This window comes from Egretta garzetta, unplaced genomic scaffold, assembly GCF_000687185.1.
Source record: "Egretta garzetta isolate BGI_Z169 unplaced genomic scaffold, ASM68718v1 scaffold42, whole genome shotgun sequence".
NCBI classification, from domain to species: domain Eukaryota; kingdom Metazoa; phylum Chordata; class Aves; order Pelecaniformes; family Ardeidae; genus Egretta; species Egretta garzetta.
Window position 1 is genome coordinate 480,318 of NW_009258782.1, and position 21,008 is coordinate 501,325.

Genomic DNA, 21,008 nt, shown 5'->3' on the forward strand with positions numbered 1-21,008 from the left:
AATAGATGCATGAAACTGCACACATCTTTCCTGGAGAGTAAAGGAAAAGTAGAGTATTCAGAGCAGGGCGGGAGCCATGCTCCGATATTGCTCTGTACATTGAGCCACTGGTTCCCATAGCTTAAAGTAAGATTTTTTTTTTTTTCTTTGCAAATGCTGACTAAAAGCATAGCAATTTTCTGAGTAAGTGCAAGAAATGGCATTAATTACACTAATGTTATCATCTACCAAAGCTGCTTTCAATCATTTTTATATTCAACAGCATGCATCATCATGAATTGGTGATGAATATAGATGAAAAAAGGCAGTGATAATGAAAGTTATACAGGTGTAAATTAGAGCATATTTTTAAACTACTATGGAGTCACAGCTTCTTGAGATAACATAAAATTATAGGATATGTGCACATCCTAAATGGAATCCTGGAGAATTTTGTATTGTACGTATGCTAGTTGATCATCCTTCAGGCAATGCTGTCTGGGAAAGTTACAACCATCTATTTCCAGAGCTTCCTATGCCAAACCTTATTCTTAACCCCAAGGAGCCAGCGTGGGGATGGTAGAAGCCATTGTGCATCGGATATACTCGAGCCATGGTCACTTACTATTTGGGGAGCAGCTATGGAGGCACTGTAACCTCAGGTCCCCAGCCTCAGCCCTCTCCTCCTCAGTCCTGGAAAAGAGAATATAGAAGTAGCACCTTTAACAGAAACAAAGGCTGCTCCCACATGTACAGAAATGGAAGGGTCAAAATCAATAAGAGCACAACATACCTGGGCTCCTCCATCTATAGCCAGCCAGGCCCATTATGGAGATCGTAATGGTCTTGGGAAGGACTCAGTTCCACTGGCTTTGCCCCTCTCAGGGGAAAGCTCATGTAAAGAGGCCATGGGGAATAGAAATGAGGGGCTCAGGACTGCGTCTCTCCCACTCTTTCACTCTTCAGGATGAATCTAAGCATCGGGGACTAACAGCATTGTAGGGTACGTGTGTGTTGGAAGTGGGTATGTTGCTAGCGCTACAGCATTTAAGTGCCAGTCCATGTAATTTTCCAGAAGGAACAGCTCTGCAGATAAACCTTCCTGTGTTGCAGAATAGAGTACAGAATAAATCCAAGGCAGAACGTTACGCTCATCCCTGTGTGCTAATGTAAGGTGAATAGTCAGATTGGAAATTCTTGCTGATGTTCATAAGAAAAAATACTGGCTCTGTAAACGGGAAATGCGGTAGGTCAGTAGCTTAAAACCTGTTCAGATATCTGGGTGACCAAGGAGGAAATGAGAGCAAAAGCTTGGCATGTCTTTGGAAAGCATTATATGATCTGCACAACATCTTATATGCGTACAATGGAGTTGGAGAAAGAAAGCTGGAAGATAAAATACAGAAATGTATAAAAAAGGAAAAAATAACGTATGTGAATGATGATTTGGAAAGTTCTGATTCTCATAGGGTTGGGAATAGTCCTGATTTATTATCTCTGCAATAGCTTTGGTCCTGCTGTCTGTTTCAAACTGCTCCTAGAACTTCAAAACTGCCTTTTCTAGCCCTGCAGAGACATTTTGTCTGCACTGGTGTCAACGGCGGTTTGAACTCAGCTCACTCTAGAGTTTCCCCAGTAGCATCTGCCTGATGTTGGGTTGGTTTTGCGGATCAGCCGCAAGGGCTCAGTCAGCAAGAAAACCGTTGTGAAATCAGCTGCGATGCCGCAATGGGTGTTGATGGACAGCTGCAAGCTGGCAGAAGCTGTGCTATGGATGAGAGAACTGTGGAAAGCTGAATCTTCCAGATTTACGTGCTAAATTTGTCTGTTGGTTTAACAGCACTTAGTAAGTGAGATTTGCTTCACCGGGAGCGGAAGGCTGGATATCAGACTGGAGACAGGGCTATGCTGATCTCTAGGGTCCCCTCTCCCACCGGTGCCAGGGTGGGCTAACCTCCTCACCTCTGTCTGAGGTGGCTTCAGTTCCAATAGGACCCAACATCCCTGGCCTCCCACAGCCTGGATGCATTTCCAAAAGATGCTACTCTGCCTTTCTCCTCTCATCAACAGTAAAAGAGGGCAATGGGTAAGTCAAGTTTTCTCGTATCGCTTCACTAACTTTTTATTCCTTGCTCAAAGCAGTGACTAGCTCTCCATGAGGAGCTTGCCTGGATTTGATTTCCACCCTTCCAGGCCCTCTATCCCTGACCCAAAGGCTTCAATCCTCATGTACTCACCCCAAGCCTCTACATTCCCTTGCCCAGGTCTTCCTCCCCGCAGCTACAACCGTCCTTGTTCCCGCAGCTGTGACTATTGCCCCAGGGTCTCCGTCTGCCCCACTAACACTTCCCGCCTTTCCTCCAGCATACCAAAGAAGCAGAGGGGAAAGTTTTCATTCTTTACCTGAAAGCAAAAGTCCACCAGAGTTCTGGGAGCAGGGAAAGGTGGTGGGGAGTGGCCAAAAGGGGATTTTTTAAATATCTGTAAAAGGAAGGAAGGCAAGAAACTGGGGACAAACTTGGGAAAGACATTCAATGCGAATAATCTGAGCTGTCCCTTGCCTAAATGGAGGTGATGGTAGTGTCAGCGTAGCCTGTTGGTCTAAAGGAGTGCAATTCTTGTGAATGTGTCCTAATTATTACACAGCCACATGGGCAAAGCTGCTACAACTGCTACATCTCCTACTGATTTCCACCTTGCCTTCCTCTCACTGCCTTTTAGAACACCCAGACTGGTTGGTTGCACATTGAGTCACACGGAGAGGGCAAGGGGAATGGACACAAGTTGCTCTTGGGGAGATTCCAGTTGGACATGAGAAAGAAATTTTTCATCATGAGAACAGTCAACCATTGGAATAATCTCCCCAGGGGAGCGGTTGCCTCTGCCACATTGGGTATTTTTAAGACTCAGCTGGACAGGGTGCTGGGCCATCTTGTCTAGATTGTGCTCTTGCCCAGAAAGGTTGGACCAGATGATCCTTGAGGTCCCTTCCAACCTAGGATTCCATGAGTCTATGACCTGATAGTCTGTGTCCGCTGAAGTTAGCGCTGCACTGGAAGGGTTATGCCAGTCCCCTGCTTGTGGGCCTTATTTTCTCATGGCCTTACAGGTGCACTTGTGTGGGGAGGAAAGTATGGGATGTCATGGCATGACCCCACTGTGGAGCAGCCATGTCTCTGTGGCAGCAGCAAAGGGGCAGTGGTGCTGGAACCACTGTCTGTGTGCTGCGGGGCATTACCGAAGCCGAATAGCTGGGCAGTGGAAGAAGAGAAGGTCCTGGCACATTGACATTCCTTCAGCTGACTGTCACATATAGCTTATCAGACTATATAGGAGAGAAAAAAGGATCCCTGTCCCTTTGACTTATCTGGAAGAATCCTCAGAGCAAAGGAAGCAGAAAGGTATGCGGTGGGTTCCTGTGCTCCTAGATGGGGTGAACTGTAGGCAATGGACCATGCTCGAGATCATATGGGGCAAGAGGATTCATATGAAACAGAGCAGAAAGAGAAATTGTGAGGGAAGGGAGAGAGATACTCGTTGTGAACTGACACCTGATAAACTAAAAAATTGAAAAAGATGAGCAAATGTTATGGACAAACATTCTGTTCAAAGGAAAACCAGCGAAAAAGGGAGGACAACCAATAATAGGACAAAGACTGAAAGCTGACATGTTGCAGATGATTCTACTGATAATTTTATAGAACACTTAATACATGAATAACACCTCCAAGCCCGTATCCTTTACTTGTTCTGCTTAGAGTTGCTCTGAGAGCTTATCATATCATTTATATCTGAAGAGCTATAACATCTTTTGATTTTTGTGGTGTGAACTACAGAGTCTGTTTTGTCTGGACTTTTCAAAGTACCCCAGGCCTGGGAAGGAAATAAGGGCTGATATATAACACCATGAATCTTTGGTTTTTCAGCAGCTGTTTAGCTGTTTTCCCAGTGATAGAAACAGCAAGATGCTCAGCTGTTGAGAGACACAGTCTGTGTCGTTGCGGTTGCAGGTAGTCGGAGAATTTGGCCGTCCCTATATAAGGTGTCTCTATGACTTGGTTGTGCGTATGCGTGGATTTAAGGCTGGGTGGGGCCCATCCCCTGCATCTGCTGCGCTGGGTGGTGAACGTGGTGCACACTTGTTGAATTGGGAGCTCTCAAGGGATCATTTCAGCTCTTTCATTTAATACGTCTCTAGTAAATCTGTTGTTACGTGCAGTTACACGCGATTAAAATTAAGTGAATTACAATGATATTATGTTTGGCAAAGTACTTGCAAGATTAGCAGTATTTTACTGTCAGTATTTTCTCCATAAAGCAGATTTCTTCTCTGGGAGCAGGGGCCTGTAGAAGCATATTCCAACAGAAAACTTTTATCAGGCAAAACGTTTTTCTTCCCTATCTCCCAGAAGATAAACTGCAGCTGTTGGGAGTAATGGTAAAGCTTCAACTTTTGCTAGAAATCCATTGCTCTTAGAAAACTGCCTGTTTCACAAAACCTCTTCGACCCAGGGGCTGAGATGTGCGTGTACAGTGGGTGCTGGACGTGTGCTGAGGCAAAGGAACATGCAAAGGGGGCTGCGCTATGTGCAAAGTAACTGGAAGGAAGGAAGGCTGGAGGGTTTTATTTATGAGATCTGAAAAGGAACACGGAGGTGGAGGAGTAGGAGGGAATGTGAAGTATCCCTGGGTGTATATGCACAGGAAGGAAAGGGGATTTAAGTTCTTTTTTTTTTTTTTCTATTTGCGCAAAGGAAGATCGGAGGTAGGGGAAGTTTTGTGCTTGCTGGGACCGCCGGCACCCACAATATGCAGCAACACTGTGTTGCTAATGGATGGTCCCTGGCCCCCCTGCAGCCTTAGAGTATTCCCAGGTCACAGTAGCGAAGCTGATCATGAATATACTAACTTAAAAAAAAAAAAAAAGAAAAAAAAAAAGAAAAAAAAAAAGGATGCAATGCTGCACAGCTTTAAATCTCTGGAATGATCCCATGGTAACACTGTCTCTGGGCTTCTTATTATGCATTCAGATACAACAATTAAAATAATGTGATATAAAAAAAGAAAGTCATAATCATGAAGTTTGGGAACACCACATGCTTGAGCTGTGTTTGCCAAACGTGCGTGGAGGGGCTTGGAGGATGTGACCGACAAGTGAATCGTTCGCACAAAATCAAAATGAGCATGGAAGCTGGAAGGACAGAACAAAATAAACAGTCCAGTCGTAAGATGAGGGGTAGAGACAGAGCGTTGTCCCTGTGTACTGGTCAGGGTGGCTCAGACCAGTGTCCCGAGCAGCCACAAGGAACAGGCTGTTCTGTACGCATGCTAGCATGGAGCTTGTTTTGGATGATAGGTATAAAATAAGAGTTAAAAACCACATTGGTTTGTCCTGGCCGAGGTGGGACTTGTCACATGCCTTGGGCATAAGGGGGTTAAATACCCTGCCAGCTGCGTAGGTAAGTTCAAACCTTCCTTCAAGAGACCTGAACAAGCCTTGACGGGGCATTGGGCTTGTTGGCGTTCTTTGGCACCCTTCAACTGTTCATCTAACGTGTTGGGGGGAAGGTCTCTCAGCCTACAATGAGTCCAACGTGGATTTGATAGTAAAGTGTTATGTGGTACTGAGTTACATGTATGTAAAAATGGGGGGAAGAGGGGCTGCGTATTACGGTGAGTGCAAGAGGAACCAAAATCAACCCCCCAACACCTATGTGAGATAGAGTTACTGTCCTCTATGCCATTGATGGTTTTTGCTATTTGCTGTTCAGAAAGGGCAGTAGTGGTACTATATCAAGTTCCCTTAGCACTTCCCAATGTAACTCCACATAATTCCGTTGCTTGCCAGTCTCTCCTCTTCAGTTCTCCCTTCAATAATTTGGCTGGCTATTTTCCCTCGACTCACTGTTTTCCCTCACTGCGTGTTGGTTTCTCCTGAGGTACATCCTGACCACTTCCTCGCCACTGTGTTTGGGGTTTTTTTTTTGCCTCACACAGAGAATTTTTTAACATTCACTGTCATCTCTAAATGCAAAATTAGGAAAATCATGGTGGTTTGAATCATTTCTCTCATCCTTCCAGACTGTCTGAAAGGTAGAGCGAAAACTTGGAAGTCGGCAGAGGAATAACTGCAACATCAGAGACTATTTGTTAAGGCTGGGTAAGCAAACCAAAGCCATAAGCATGGAAGTTCTCTAGTTCTCCCTGCTCAGGAGAGCTCCTCACTTCGCAACTGAAATGTCTGATTGTTTCAAATCTTCTGTCTCCTCAGAGCTTCCCAACCGCTCTCTTCCACCACTGAGGAACTGCCACATTGGTCAGAAGAGCAAGAATGAATCCTCCTTATATTTTCTGTCCCCCAAATACCTTTACGTTACTTCCAACAATAGGCTTTTGGTGAGGATTCTCTGTACTTATCAGCTCCTCATTCCGTGAAGGAACCCCTACAAAGTCCATCCCACCTTCCCTGCTGTGTGAGGTCAGTAGCTGTGTGTTATTCACCTTCTGCAATTTTAAGCAAAGCATTAACTTTCTCATGAAAGAATGACAGCAGCAAGTATCCCACCGCAGCCATATGAGCCAAGGAAGAGTGCATGGGGCCAGCAGCGTGGTGGGTGGGCAGTGCATGGTGATGGGCAGAGTGAAGGAGCGTCTCTGGGCCGTCAGGACTCAGACAGGACTCAGAGTCCATCTAAGTGGCAGTGGTGTGGGTGGCTCTATGTCGATGTTTCTGCAGTGCAATAGGATGTATGGGCTATGTTTGTGTGGAGGAGCTCAGGAGGATGGGTTGTGTGGAGGAGCCTAGGTTGGGTTGTAGGCATGTGACTGTGGGAGAAGGTGACTCTAAAGTGGCCTAGTGGTGGCTGGAAAATGTCTCAGTGGCTGTTAGGAATATTGGGAGGTGCCCATTACACATGCTGAGAAAGGATGGCTGTAACATTTGTTATATCCCCACAATTTTACCTTTCCAGAGAGGGAAAATCGGCTTGCATTGGCAGCAAAGCTTCTTATGAATTCCTACGAATCAGATGCATACTGTAAGGACTTGCCAGTCTTGTGTTTTAATGAGGCTATAAGAAAAGGCAGGCACTGGGACATCACAAAATTTAAGAAAAAACAAATCAAGGAGGATCTTTTGTGTTTGTCTTTAACACACATCTTCTCCAAGTATCTCGGAGACTTCACCCACATGTGCTGAAATGGGTGAGAGCCTGGATTTTCTGAGACTAGCAGAGTCCATGAAAACCTCCACTGGTTGAGGGACTGACTGCACTGACCTTTCTCTGAAGTACTTGATGGCTTCCTGGTCTAGGAAGTTCTGCTCTTCTCGAAAGCCCTGCTCAAAGATTTTGCGCTTGTGTCTGAACTCAATGACAGTCTTAGTGTAAGAGTTCAAGGTAGTAACGGAGGCCGCCATGCAGCAGGTGAAAGAGCCCCATGCCAGACTGTGGAGAGAGAAACCAGCAGACAGAGCTGGGTTAAGACAGCAGCTCATGTTATACTTCTGACGCCAAGAGACACACATACACAGGATGCGACTAGGCAGGTAAGTCAGCGGTGACCAACCCGTTCTCCTCAGCTTACCTCAACCGACCAGTGGCACGTGCTCAGGCAGGACGCTGGGCTAGGGGCTGGGCACAACTTCCATCCCCTTGGGGAACCATGTGGCAAAGGGCTAACGCGAACGCTCGGTGTGCTCTGTCAGAAGAGTTGAACACCTCTTCATTGCCCTTCAAAATGTTTCAGAGCCTTGCAGACAAGTGCTAAAAGCTATAGAGCGGTAATGAACTCCTGGAAGGAGTAATGCCCCAGAGAGCACATCTTTTGCACCAGTGGAAGTTCTCCAGCATCCGGGGGAGTCTGACTCCGCACAACGCTACTGCAGGGATGGTTTCTATTCTGGTTTTTTGTTTTTTTTTTTTAATGCCTTCATCAGACTACTGTATTTCCTTCTTTCCTGGTTCATGGACATTTCTAGCATTCCTGGCTTATATCTGGTCTCTGAAAGCCTGACCAGAAAAGAAGACAGCACTTCCACTTTGTGGAGAGATCCCGTCCCCAAGTGTGTGGGCAGTGCTGACCAATCTTGGTCAGCCAGTGGCAGGACACCTGCAAGTACTGACCGGGAGCACAGGGAGACAGACAGAGAAGGAAAGTGGAAGGAAAAAAAGGTGATTGCCCCAATGCCAGGCTGGGATGGGAGCAAGCGCTGCCCTGGGTCTCCTGGCAAGGGGAGTTCAGCTGGGAGCTGCTCTGCTCCCTGCTCATGGAGCAGCTTTCTCCCCTGGGTACCTTCTGCCCTCCCTACCCATCTCCAGTCTTTCCCTTACTGATCTTGAGTTCAGAGGTGGCTGGGGGAACCCATGGGCCCAAGGGGTTTAGATGCTTTTTGAGCATGAAACGGGGCTACAAAAAAAGGCGCTGAATTTCTCCCGTTGCCTGCAGAGCTCCGCTGCGCTCAGGCTCCCCTTGCCTTCGCATTCAGCCCGTCAGCTCCAGCTACATACAGTTTGCAGTGGCTTCCTAACTAGCGTGGATTAACTTAATCAGCTGCGTCAGCTACACACTTTACCTGCTCCTTGCTCTCACATTTTCTATAACCAAATTGAACATTGATATAAATTATGCAGGCCAGAAAGAATGCAGCCACGGCAGCGTTATCTTATAAACAGGCATTATCACCGGAGCCCTCAGCATGAGCTAGTTTCCCGTTCTGCAAAGGAGCTGCAGACAAGGAAACAGTTCCTCATTTCAAATTAGACAAAACTTCAAAAAGAACACATATTCATGACCTGAAAAATCTGGGGGAAAAAACGGTTTGAGTAAACAGAAATGGCTCATGTCAATGATTTCAAAATTCAGAGCATAACAAGTCCTTTAGGGACTCCCATGGCAGCGAAGTGTGCAGAGGCAGCCCGGTCCTCGTCGCTTTTGGGGCCGTTTGCCAGATGCAATTAAATGAGAAGGAAGTGTAACAAACCCCGGGGTGACGAAGGTCCCCCAGGTTTCCCACGGTTGGGTGGAGGAGTGGAAGGGAAACTCGTGCTACGTGTGAGCGTCCAGGCACAGGGAGGCCTGGCGAGTGCCTCCTTCCACACGGAGGGTGTAGAAAAGCTCCAACAGCTCCAAACATTTCTAGCTGGGCTCCTAAACAATATGAAGGAAGGAGCCAGCTGAAATCACATGCTTCACTGTGCCTGGCTGATGCCTGGGGAATGACACGGGGAGAAAAATTTCTCTTGGAAGTTTCTGATCATTTCGAAGCATCAACTCAGAAATGCTGAAAGGTTCAGAGAAGGAAATACAGAATGAAGACGCTCAACGGGACCTCAGGTCTGGCGTTTGGTAAGTGATAATGAGACCGTCGTGATTAGGATGTTCCAGTTCTTATGGACCTTGTTAAATGTTTTATTTTTAAGTGTAAAGAGTGGTTCTCCTACCTGTGAGAGTTACACCCTACCTTAGGGGTCTTTAACAGCACTTCCCCCCCACCAGCTGTGCCTCAGATGTGGTGGGACCGTACCTACAGTGCCTCCGGTAGCCGAGCTCAGGGCTGTGCTCTCTGTGGCTCAAACAGCTCAGGGTTTTGTCTTTGTTTTCTTTCTAGAAGGGCTGAGCTTGGACATCCTCTGATCCTCAGAGCTACTGAACCCCCCTGCCTGGAGGATCCCCCGGCCCACTCCCAGCTTGTGCCAGGGCACAGACCAACCTCCAGGCTCTGCTGATGGCTTGGGAATGGGGCAAGATCACAGGGAGCAAGCTGTGCGTTTTCACCCCTGGGACACCTGGGCAGATCACAAACAGCCCCTCCGCCTCCGAGGAGAGGTGTTTTTATCATTCCCTTTCAACAGAGGGGAAATAGATACACAGAAAAAAATAGTTTTCCCGTCGGCGCTTGGGAAACGAATGGCGGTGTGGATCTCCGCTCACACCCCCCAGCTCTTGGCCATGGGGAGCCTGTGCCCTGGCCCCACTTTTCAGTGGCGTTACAGTTCTCTGTGCTCTGACAGGTTGCCCAGTAGGATGCTGCAGTGGTACAGCCTTTACCGAAGGCTGTAATTAAAGCTGATGTTTGTGCTACTGGTTCAGGGGTATTTAAGGCTCATGCTCCTGGCCATCACCTGAATCCAGATGGAGCAGAAGGAAATTCCTGCACGTGCAGAGTTTCCAAACTCCACCAGGCTGGGTGGGCATTTATTTTTAACTCTTCTTAAAGAGTTCAAATCTGGGCCATGCCAGGGAAGGCTGCAGCTCTCTGGTCCGTACAGCAGTGGTGGTTCAGTGTTAGCTGGAAGGAAGAAGCTTTGGTTTTGCTGCATTTGACTTTCAGACTTCCCTTTGCCAGGTCTGCTGCCACTCCCTGGCATGGCATGAGGAACCCCATGCTGAGCGCCGCTGCGGGCTGAAAATGCTGCTGCTCTTGACGTCTGTTCCAGGGGAGCTGTGACTGAGCTGGTCTTTGCATTGCCAAATCCGAGAAGCTGCTTTGTGACAGCAATAACGTGAGTGGAGCTCGGCTTTAACCAGGGACAACCAGCAGTCACTGCACGGATTGAAGCTGGGGTCCCATTTCGGGAGTACGGGAAGAGCTGAGGTTGCCCCCATGCATTTGCCTGCTGGTGGGTATCATCTCCAGCTTCCTCCACAGGAAGGCCTAACCCAGGCTCAGTCTTGGTCTTTAAACCAAAGCCAGGGAAGAGCTGCAGGCAGGGGATGCAACGTCTGCGCCGGGGCAAAGCTGTGGGTTAGGACAGCAAACCACGCTGCGAGCTGCCGTGGTGGGACGGGGTGCTGGGCTCCGACCCGCGCCCTCGGTGCATGGCCGGGACAAGCGGGCGCCTGTGGGACCCGCGAGCCCCTGCTGCCCGTTCAAGGCACGGGGTTTCTTGTCTTGCACAAGGTGAAGGAGAAGCGGCTAAGGAGCGCTTCATCATGCTAGGCATGTAACAACATTCTGAATTTTGAGTATTGCGGTAAATTATAAAATAGATTGCTGAAGACGAATAGAGAATATGCCTCATTATTTAAATATATTAATAATGATACAATTATTATGTCAGAATGGTTATAAATATTTATATAAATATTATAAATATATGAATGCAGTATATTTGTAAGTCCATATGTAATAAATAGTCATTATTAATGCACAAAATGAGCTGTGTTTTAAATAGAATGCAATTTATATTTTGTAGCCTGTTGCTAAAATGTTAGTAGCTCCTCCCATGAAACACAGTATAGTGAGGGGAGAAGGGAAGACTGATAATTCCCTGCAGTGCTGTGCATAAGAAGTATTTCTATTTATTTATCGGTGTTAGCAAAGGTTGTTGTCTCTGCTTTGAGATGGAATGAAAATAATATGCTATATTTAGAAGCGGAAAAAAAAGAAAGTATTTTCCCTAGCCATCCAAAGAGGCTGATGCCCCTAGAGGGATGTGAAAGTTGTTTGCAGGTATTTCTATTCCCCACAGTCTCCTGTTCTTGCTAAGCTTGTTCTAAACCTGCAGGCAATATAGCACAGTTCACATATCGTGGCCAAATTATTTCTATGTGATTTTTTTTTTTTTTTAAAGATAAATGGGAAAGGTAAAAAAAAAAAATAAAAAATTAAAAATAAATCTCCAAAACATGGTGGACATTTTTCCAAGCCTTTTCCCCATGATCCAGGGGGAAGTATCGTGGTGCCAGGAGCACTATGCCTTCCTCTGCCGTTGCGTTAAAAGTTGCACTGTAAGGTTCAACTGAGACGTTAATTAGAAACCAAAAAAAAAAAAAAAAGCTAAAAGTCTCTGAAATGCCATGGCAATTATGTACCTAAATTGAGCTTTAATGAGAGTGCTCAATCTGTGCTGGTAATTGTGGGTGCTGTTTATTTACAAATGCTCTCTACCTGCTGATAGGCAAAGCTGCTGCTGCAGGGGCTCTGAGAGCCACCTTCCAACACCTCAACATTTGTGTGGCCATGGGGGTTTTTTGGTTTTGCTCCTAGCATTTTGGCAGCTGGAAATTCGCATGCGCATGCCTGGAAATTTGGGGTGATATGGACAATCTCGCCACGGACTGGTGAAACAACTCAAAATTGAAAAGATATGAACTGGTGGTGACACTTACCAGAAGGACCATCCGTAGTCCCACGAATGCGGTCGCCAGTCCTCTGGCCCGAGGCTGACTGTCACTTGGAAAACTTGAGTATACATCATGTGTGCCACCATCCCCAAGAGACCTGAGAAGCAGGGATTATAACAGGAAATTTTGTGCTAATATTTTTTTTATAATTCTTGAGACAGCTACTGCTGGAAGTGCTTTGAAAGCTCCAAAAAAGTCTTTGTTGTACTTTTATGCCTTCTATTCTGCTGTGGAGGAGGGAGCTGCATGGGCAGAGGAAAGGTGTGACTGAGAGCTCATTATTTTACATCGTACTGAATTCTCAATTAAGGGAAGAGTTAAAGAAAGAACATCGTTGAGGAAAATGTTGCACAATTAGCATCGCCACCAACCTTGCTGCTGCAAAACAGGGGTATGCCACCCACAAGTTATCGCACTTAGCCCATCGCAGACAGTCCTCAGGTAAGAGAATGAAGAGAGAGGCTTCTGTAGGCAATGCAAGATTGAATGTGTTAACGCCAAACAACGATGTTTTAGCTGAACAGTTGCTAAGATTTATGAATTTGAATGCTTATAAAACACTTGGAAGTTACAGAAGGAAGTTGAGGGAACTCAGTCTTCCCGGTGATGTGTGGCGAGAGGATACCATAGGCGTACTTCGAAGGTACAATGTTGATGGTGCTTGCTTTTGTGGCACCATTACCTATTGCTGAGATAACTACAACTAGGTGAGGGTTAGGCGATGTATTGGGCACTCGGCTCACCGGGATGCTGAAGGTCAGGGTTGCAGATAGATCACTGCGTTTGCTCTGGCCAGCCCGTAGTTTTACATTTAGGCGTCTCTCTGAGGAATATCAAACCCCACTTTTCAAGAAGTGGTGGCCAGCAGCAGCTCTGACGCTTGGAGAATTTTCTAGCTACAATAATTTGGGAGGTGTCTGCTGTAGTACCTAGGCAGTGCAGAACGATGCTCCCAGCTGAGCTCATGAAAGGCACGGGTTCAGGCAGTGAGGTCAGCTGTGGGGCAGGATCATCGTTTCTCCAAATACACCTTGGACCTACAGATGTCAAAAGCCCCTTGTGCTGCAACAACAGTTCAAGGCACTTTGAAATACTGATGTCCTGTCATGGTGGGGTACAATGTGGTCCCGTATGTTACACTTCGCTCCTTCACCAAAGTTGCCCTTCACCGTTATCTCTGACCATCTAGTTTTTTCCACAGTTGCCCTTCCTCCATGTGGAAGGACCCAAATTTTGGCTCTTCTTTCCTGCTTACTTTCCGAGTCTAACTCACTTTATCAGTCTCACCAGACACGTGGATGATTCAGGGCAATGCTGGGGGAGGGAAGTTGGGGAACGTCACATTTGTGTTGTGGGTACATTAAGCAGGACCTTCATCAAGACAAATGTCATATTTGATAGAAACCACCGCAGAGGCTGGAGGAAGACAGTTTATTACACGAAGCTGCGGTGATGGGGGGTTGGACTAGATGACCTCTAGGGGTCCCTTCCAACCCTAAACATTCTATGATTCTATGATTTGCTCAGCTGCTTCGTGTCGGTGTGACACACTGGAAAGTTAGGAGGTGGCAAGAACAATTTGCATTGGAAAAAAAGATATTTCCGCAGGGTGGGCGGCCTGATGGGAGCCCAGCAAAGCGGTACACACCTTGCTTGTTTCTGGCTATATTTAATTTCCAGAATTCACTGTGTGCTTTTTAAATCAGCGGATTTCTCTCTAGCTGAGAACTCTCTCTAGTTATGGCATTGATCTTAAAGTTCAGGGTTTGCCATTCTTGTACCTACTGTCAGTAATTTTTCAACCTTAATGAAATATTACAGGCTGCCCTGAGATGTATCGTAGTCACTCGGAGCCCTCAGGAGGTTTGACACAGCCAGGACTAGCTTCAGCAAGGCTGAGCTTCTCTGTTCCATCGTGCCAAACTTTAATGGGGTTTCGGCAATGTTCAGCCCATTCGCTGTGTGGGTGGCCAGGATGGCAGCCCGCTGAGACGGGTGAGTAAGAGGTCATCAGCAGGTCCTGCGCTAACACAGGGACCACAGCAAAAATGTGGCCTTTATTGCTTTATCTGCCTGATGGCGGGGAGGGCGGGGGGTGGACGTGTCCCTGGCCATGCTGCCCGTGGCATTATGCCATGTGTAAGCTATAGGAAAACGATACGAGCCTGTCTTTCGTTGTCCTGCTTTGTGCACGTTGGGTTTCATTTTTCCTGATGCCGCGCATGGGTTTGGTCTATTTTAGATATGCCTTGCCCCGTTCTCCACGGGGATATCCTATGCTACTTTTTGTTGTATACTTAATGGTCACATTTGGGATAAAATGACCCGCCTGTAACATAAATCAACAAATGCTGTATTTACAAGATCGTCTTTTCCGCCAACTGGCTGCTTAAGGCTGGACAAAGAGGACAAAATGCCCATGTGCCCACCCTCTGGGGTCCAGGGCAACACATGCTTGCAGGTGGAAAATTTAATGGTGGACTGGAGTGACTGGAGTGGATGGGATGGGAGTGCAGATGCTGACTGGTTATAGCTGGTTTGAGCTCGTGAGCCTTGCAGGACCAGGGCTGTTTCGAGGTGTCAGTAATGGGAGAGCTTAAGGAGCTAAATTTGGAAAAGACAATATATTTTAAAGCATTTTCAGATGCCTTGACTAAAAATATTATTTATGGAATATATCATATTCATTAAAATGCTTTATTATAAATATTACATGAGAGTCGTATGTAACTTTTAAAATTTGTGTAAGGTTAAGAGGGATACCAAAATCATGATGTTGTGGGGTTTCTTTTTAGTGATACATAAGGGGTTAAAAAACAGCAATAAGTGGCCACATTGTTAGGACAATTTTTCCTAACCTTTAGATGTTGAGGTATGAGCATATGAAGATCCCATAGCACTTTTAGGAGGGAACTCTAGTGTGAATTTAATGAGAGGTGTGTGCAAAGTCCTCTTCGTTATCTAATTTTTATTAAGCTGTGTCATTATAAATATGCTAAGCTTAAATAAATTTGCTCTTCTTCTTTCCTCTGATATCTCTGTCACTGGAAATAACTGCTAGCAGTGTTTGGGGTTTGGGGGTGTGTGTGTGTTTTTGCTTCTTTCTTATTTTTTCTATCCATTTTCCCTGTAAAATTTGGAAGTTTATATTTGGAACATCACGGCAATGTACTTATAAAGAGTGAAGGCCAAAATAAAAATAGAAAGATGTGTAGGAAAGAAAACTTCATCATTCTTACAAAACTTTAAAACTGCAGTTAACGGTGAAGAGAAAGAGCAACAGCATGGAAATAATAGTTTGAATGCTGGAGAATTCCACATAGTTTGGTTTTGAAAATGGAACGGACTTTTTTTAAACCCAAATTACAGCCAAAGCTGAAAAATATGCTTTGGCAGTTCTTACCAGATTTTTGTTTTGTGTGTGTCCTCTCAGCTCCAGTTCTGATCTAAGTTTTACACCGCTGACTCTATTTCAAATTTGAAGCTAGCCCTGAAGATACAAACCCCTCCACAGAAAAGTACCCTGCCTGTTATAATCTCCTTCAGCTTGAAATACAGCAGAATAAAATGCGTTTTTATTGCAGAAGTTCTTTCTGCCAGAGAAGTCCACGTAGGAGTGCTCACAAAAGCCAGCTCTGGCTGGTTGCTTGCATAAATCCCGGGAAGCGGAGTTTACAGCCAGCGTAGAAGTGAAGGGGCACTTAATTACATGGTTAGATTTGGTAACTTCTTTTAGAGAAGGGAATTCCTCAATTTTGTTCACCAAAGGGCTCCAAGTACAGACTGAGCATGAAAATAGCCCGAAAGGGTTGTTCCGAGCGATGTATGTGTCCCCAAATTACTTGTGGGGTCACTCCTAAGTGCGATTACTAGAACCCTTTTCGTTCTCAGTTTTGCTAATGAACAAGATGGGCTTCTTTCTTTGGTTTTGTAGCATCAAGCCTTCATCTACTCTTACGATTAACACAGGAAAAAAAAGAATTTTCCACACTATACTTTTTTCATTTTCTATTGGATTATCCGTGTGATGATGCTGAAAACGGAGGCTTTGGGTAACGGCTGGGCACGCTGTGGGGAGGCCAATTACTGCATGGCCCTTGGGAAATCAGGGTTTAGGTATTTTTCACTTCTCCCTGGCAAGAGGCAAATTTATCACGTGGCCCTTGTTCTAAAGGAACCCAAAAATGTAGTGAAAAAACGTGATAGCGAAATGGGGGAGAAAAAAGCCTTGTAGCCCCCGGTTTTTCTTCTTTAGAATTTTGTTTCCTCGTGGCTCCTCGGCCGAAAGGGGAAGGGAAGGTTCATACCTGAAAGCACAGTGAAGACAGCGGCAAAGGCATTTAACTTGAGCCCATCTATCACACTGCTTGAATGAAAGAGCTCGAGGCACATAAGGCTGAATCCGACGACTAACAGCATGATGTATAACACTTCGGATACTACTGATAACCACAGGACACCTGCAAGGCACAAGAGCAGCAACCAGTCATTTATTGGGTAAATGCCTTTAAGAGGTTAAGGTGGGTAAAAAAGCAGTCAGGACATCAGGAATATCTGTGAATAATTGTGTATTCAGAAGGTTTTAAAGAAAAAAAAAAAATAACACCACCCAAATTCTGAAAAATTGAAAAAGTGGTGAACGAAGATGTGAAGACTAGATATAAGGAAGAAGTTCTTTACAATGAGGGTGGTGAAACACTGGAACAGGTTGCCCAGAGAGGTGGTGGAGGCCCCATCCCTGGAAACATTCAAGACCAGGTTGGACGGGGCTCTGAGCAGCCTGATCTAGTTAGCGGTGTCCCTGCTCCTGCAGGGGGGTTGGACTAGATGACCTCTAGGGGTCCCTTCCAACCCAAAACATTCTATGATTCTATGATTCTATGATTCTATGAAGAGAAAGAACCCCTTGAAGATACCGCAGAAAGAACAGGCTGTTTCCTAAGAGCTCATCTTGGCTAAAGAACCCCTTTGGGTGTAACTAGAACATCTTGGCTCCTCTGACCCAAACCATGGGACACAGAACCCATTTTCCCTCCCTGTGGCATGGCTTGGGTGGGCAGCATCTAGAACACGTGGTGGTGACGGCAGACGGTACCTTACAGTATATGGGCTGGTGGGAGGTGAACAGGCTTGGGTACCTCTTTTTCACAAGGCTGTTTAAAGAAAAATATTTTCAGTCCAGGTTTTAAAATGCTTATCATAGAAGACCATTGGGCCTGTCATTAGAAACTGGTGTCCCACAGAATGACTGTTCTGGCTTGGGGTGTTTGGACCCACGGCACAGATCACCGCGGCTGGGACTAATATGAAAACTTCCAGGATACCGGTGGGGTGGAGCTGGTTATTTGTAACAGACCCAGTTGAAGAGCTGCAGATACAAAATTTGGTCCACTTTCTGTTTTCTCAACCCCTAGGTACGATCCCTTGGGTGAAGGGCAGAGTCGATGTGCCCTGTCTGACCAGCACCTTCTGCGGGACCTCGGGGCTGGGCACAGGTAAGCAGGTCTGGCAGGATTCGGTAGCGGCCGCCTGAGACCAAGTCATCTGCTGTAGCTGTTGCATTTGGAAATTTCAGCAGAAAGCCTCTAGCAGGATCTGCTGAGTCTTTTAAAGTCACCAAGCCACGGGGTAAATTTGAGAGGATGGTAACAGATGATAATATTGAGTCCCTGCCAGATTGCCAATTGCTGTTTCAGCACGAGAATCTGCTAAAATTCCTCAGTACATTTGCTAACCTGATTGCCGGAGAATTCACCTGGAAACAATGAGCAGTGATGGAAAATTTCAGCCTAAGCAGTTGAAACATGGGAAGTTAAGCATCTGAAGACAATGGCTTATATTAGAAAATGTTAGCTGTAACCATAGAGACTGCTACAGGCTTCGCTTGTATTAATGTGTTCTCTCCTCACCCTAAGAATGTATGTGTGGTAATGCCGATAATGGAGCTTATCAAACCAGATACGCCGTCTCACCTTTATCGAATATTTGAGTGTCCTCTTGGTGACCAGGATGCTCCCAGCTCCCATTTCGTCTGGGAACTTGTCTTTATAATTGCATCTAATTAATATGTGCCATTCACTGTTGCCACCGTATCTGACCTTTTGAGTTTTTCAACAACAGTCCAGAGATAGCAATAAATAAACCTTTTAATTCCTCACAGTGCCTGTTATGTGTAATATTGCACCTACCAACATCAAACAGCTGTTTATCTCACTCCTGTTAGCCGGCTTGGTGTCAGGGCACCTGACACAGCTTTCAAAAAGAAATATGAGTGACAGGGAGCAAGGGTGGTGTTCTGCAACACCACGGGCCTAAGAAGGGTTTTTTGCCCTTAAACAGAAGTTTCTATGACAAGAGAATGATGAAACGGTTTGAGTTGGAAAGAATTAAATTATGTAAGCCTGACTTACAAACTGAGGCAGCAGAGAGCCTGAAGTAACGCGTTCTAATTCATAAACGTCTTGGCCCAAACCTGAAAGAATAATATACAACATATCCACCCCGAGGCTTATCGCCCTGTTTCAACTCCTGAGGGTACTCACTGCTGGTACCTACACCCAAGGGCAGTGCTGTAGTAGTGACTGCAGTTCCAGGCTGTGGTGTGACTCTGTCCTCTACTTCCTTGGGTGAACAACTGGGCTGGAGGGTTGGGCTCAAAGAGCTGTAGTCAATGGGGTAGCATCAGGCTGGTGGCCAGACGCTAGGGCTATTCCCCAGGGCTCAATTTCAGGGCCAGTGCTCTTCCATGTTTTTATCAATGACCTGGACACAAGAGTTGAGTGCACGCTGAGAAAGGTTGCTGATGATACAAAATTAACAGGAGATGCTGAGTTCTTCAAGAGTAAAGAGGCTTTAAAGAGAAGTCTTGGTAGATTTGAGAGCTGGGACATCACCAACTATATGAAATTGAACAAGAACAAATGCTGGATTCTGCATCTGGGATGGTGTAATCCTGAATGTACGTATAGACTGGGGGACAAGAGGCTGGAGTGCAACTCTGCAGAAAGGGATCTGGGGGTTTGGTTGATGGATTGGGGATTCAGTTGATGTACATCATCTGTATACCAAGTTTATCTATTGCCCACCTATGAGACCGTGCTTGAAGCTGGATGCTGTAGACACAAGTGTCATGTGCTTGAGAAGTAAGAGGATGCTGAAGAGACGGACATGTGTCTGTATGAGAGGTTCTAGGTTAGCATGTCCAGAAGGCAGGTGAGGGGATACTGCTAGAGGCAGCCTCGGGCACGTTCAGAGTGACAGGAGGGCTCTGGGAGGTGAGGGTGGAGGGCATGGGGGCCCAGCTGGCGTTCTTCATCCTGCTGGTGAAGCACAAAGACACAGAGGGAGGAACACCTGACTGTGCCTGGTCTCACAGGGAGTGCTTTGGCCTCAAGAAGTGCATCAAGTTGCATCAAGGAGGTTTTGATTGTGTATTAGGAAAAATTTGTTTACTGAAAGAGTGGTCAAGCATTGGAACAGGCTGCACAGAGAGATGGTGGAGTCACCATCCCTGGAAGTGTTCAAAAAACATGTAGACATGACACTTTGGGACATAGTTTAGTAGGCATGGTGGTGTTGGGTTGATGGTTGGACTTGATGATCTTAGAGATCTTTTCCAACCTTAATAATTCTATGATTCAGTGATTTTCTAACTACAGGGCCCCCTTTGAGGAACGAGGACTGCTGGGAGGAATGGCATCCACCTGGTCAGATGGGACAACAGTGGTTTTGCCGACAGGATACCCTTGCAAGGAGATCTTCAAACCTGATATGCTGAAGAAGGTTTGTTGTAATTTGAAGAGCTGTAAGGGCATGGGGGCTGGAGCACATGGCAGACAAGGCAAGGCAGAGAGAGCTTTACCTTCTCATCCTGTAGAAGGGAAGGCGAAGGTCTTGCTGTCTACAGCTACCTCATGGAAGGATATAAGGGACAGAGCCAGACCCTTAGAGCTGAACAGGGGTAGGATAAAGACAAGATTTGCAACATCAGAAATTCCAGACTGAGCTAAGCAAAAAGGTGATCAAAGACTGGAAGAGGGGTCCTAGTGAGGCTGTGGGATCTCTGTCCTTGGAGATATTCAAATCTCCACTGGATGCAGCCCTGAGCAGCAGGATCTGATGGGCATTCAGCAGGGGCTTGGACTAGTGGCTCCAAAGCCCCCTTCCTCCCTAAATCTTCCTATGATTTTTAATTGCACAGTTGCTAGGTCTAATGTGCTGGGGGAGCAGCTGGAGGGAAGAAGTTAGCTAGCGTAGGGTTAACTGGAGGAGAAACTGAGTTAACTATGGCTCTGATGAACAGCTCAATGAGACAAGAGGTTTGCTGTCCTGTGAAACCTCTTTCCAATGAGACACAAAGATGGGGTGAGTTCTTCCTGGAAGACATAGGCAATTCTTTCCTCTTTCTTGGGCCCTGTTCCTGTCTGGAAAGGAATGCTATGTCCAACTCTCATGCCTTATTTCATGGTGTACACTGAATATCTGCTCTGTTCCTTTTCAAAATGCATTTAATGGGGGTTAAGGGGGAGGTAAGTCACGCATGCAGTGTTTGGATAGTTCTGAGTATGTCATGTCCTGCCTGCTTTGATTTTTAATTTCATCAGCAATAACAACATCCAGAAAATGCACGCTGTAGCTGGACTTTGCATCTTCCCGTGGCTGCCAGAAGCAGAACAGTTGATTCAGGTTATTAATTCAGGAGACAGCGTCTTTCTGTTCTGTGCTGATGGTGAAGTGATGTCCCACTGCTCTGCTCTCAACATGAGATTCATGAGGCAGTCACTTGGCATCACTTACTTCTACTTACACCCTCTTACAGCATCCTTCCTGCAAAGTAGAGAGCTCCTTCTCCTGAGGAGACTTCAGACATTCCAGATGACAGGGAAGAAGATCTCCAGAGGGTT

At 46.1% G+C, this 21,008-nt stretch overlaps 1 protein-coding gene across 1 annotated transcript in view; it reads right to left on the bottom strand.

Annotated features, from left to right (window-relative positions):
- Position 1: 1 nt before the first annotated feature.
- Positions 2-21,008, bottom strand: part of GSG1L (GSG1 like) — a gene marked incomplete at its 3' end in the record, with an annotated part of 50,978 nt that continues 29,971 nt past the window's right edge. Inside the window, exons 3-7 of the mRNA XM_035889131.1 lie at positions 16,413-16,565; positions 12,091-12,202; positions 7,257-7,424; positions 605-672; positions 2-30 (exon numbers count right to left, since the gene is read on the bottom strand). Of these exons, the coding sequence (XP_035745024.1) occupies positions 2-30; positions 605-672; positions 7,257-7,424; positions 12,091-12,202; positions 16,413-16,565 (530 nt within the window). The remainder of the gene's footprint in view (positions 31-604; positions 673-7,256; positions 7,425-12,090; positions 12,203-16,412; positions 16,566-21,008) is intronic.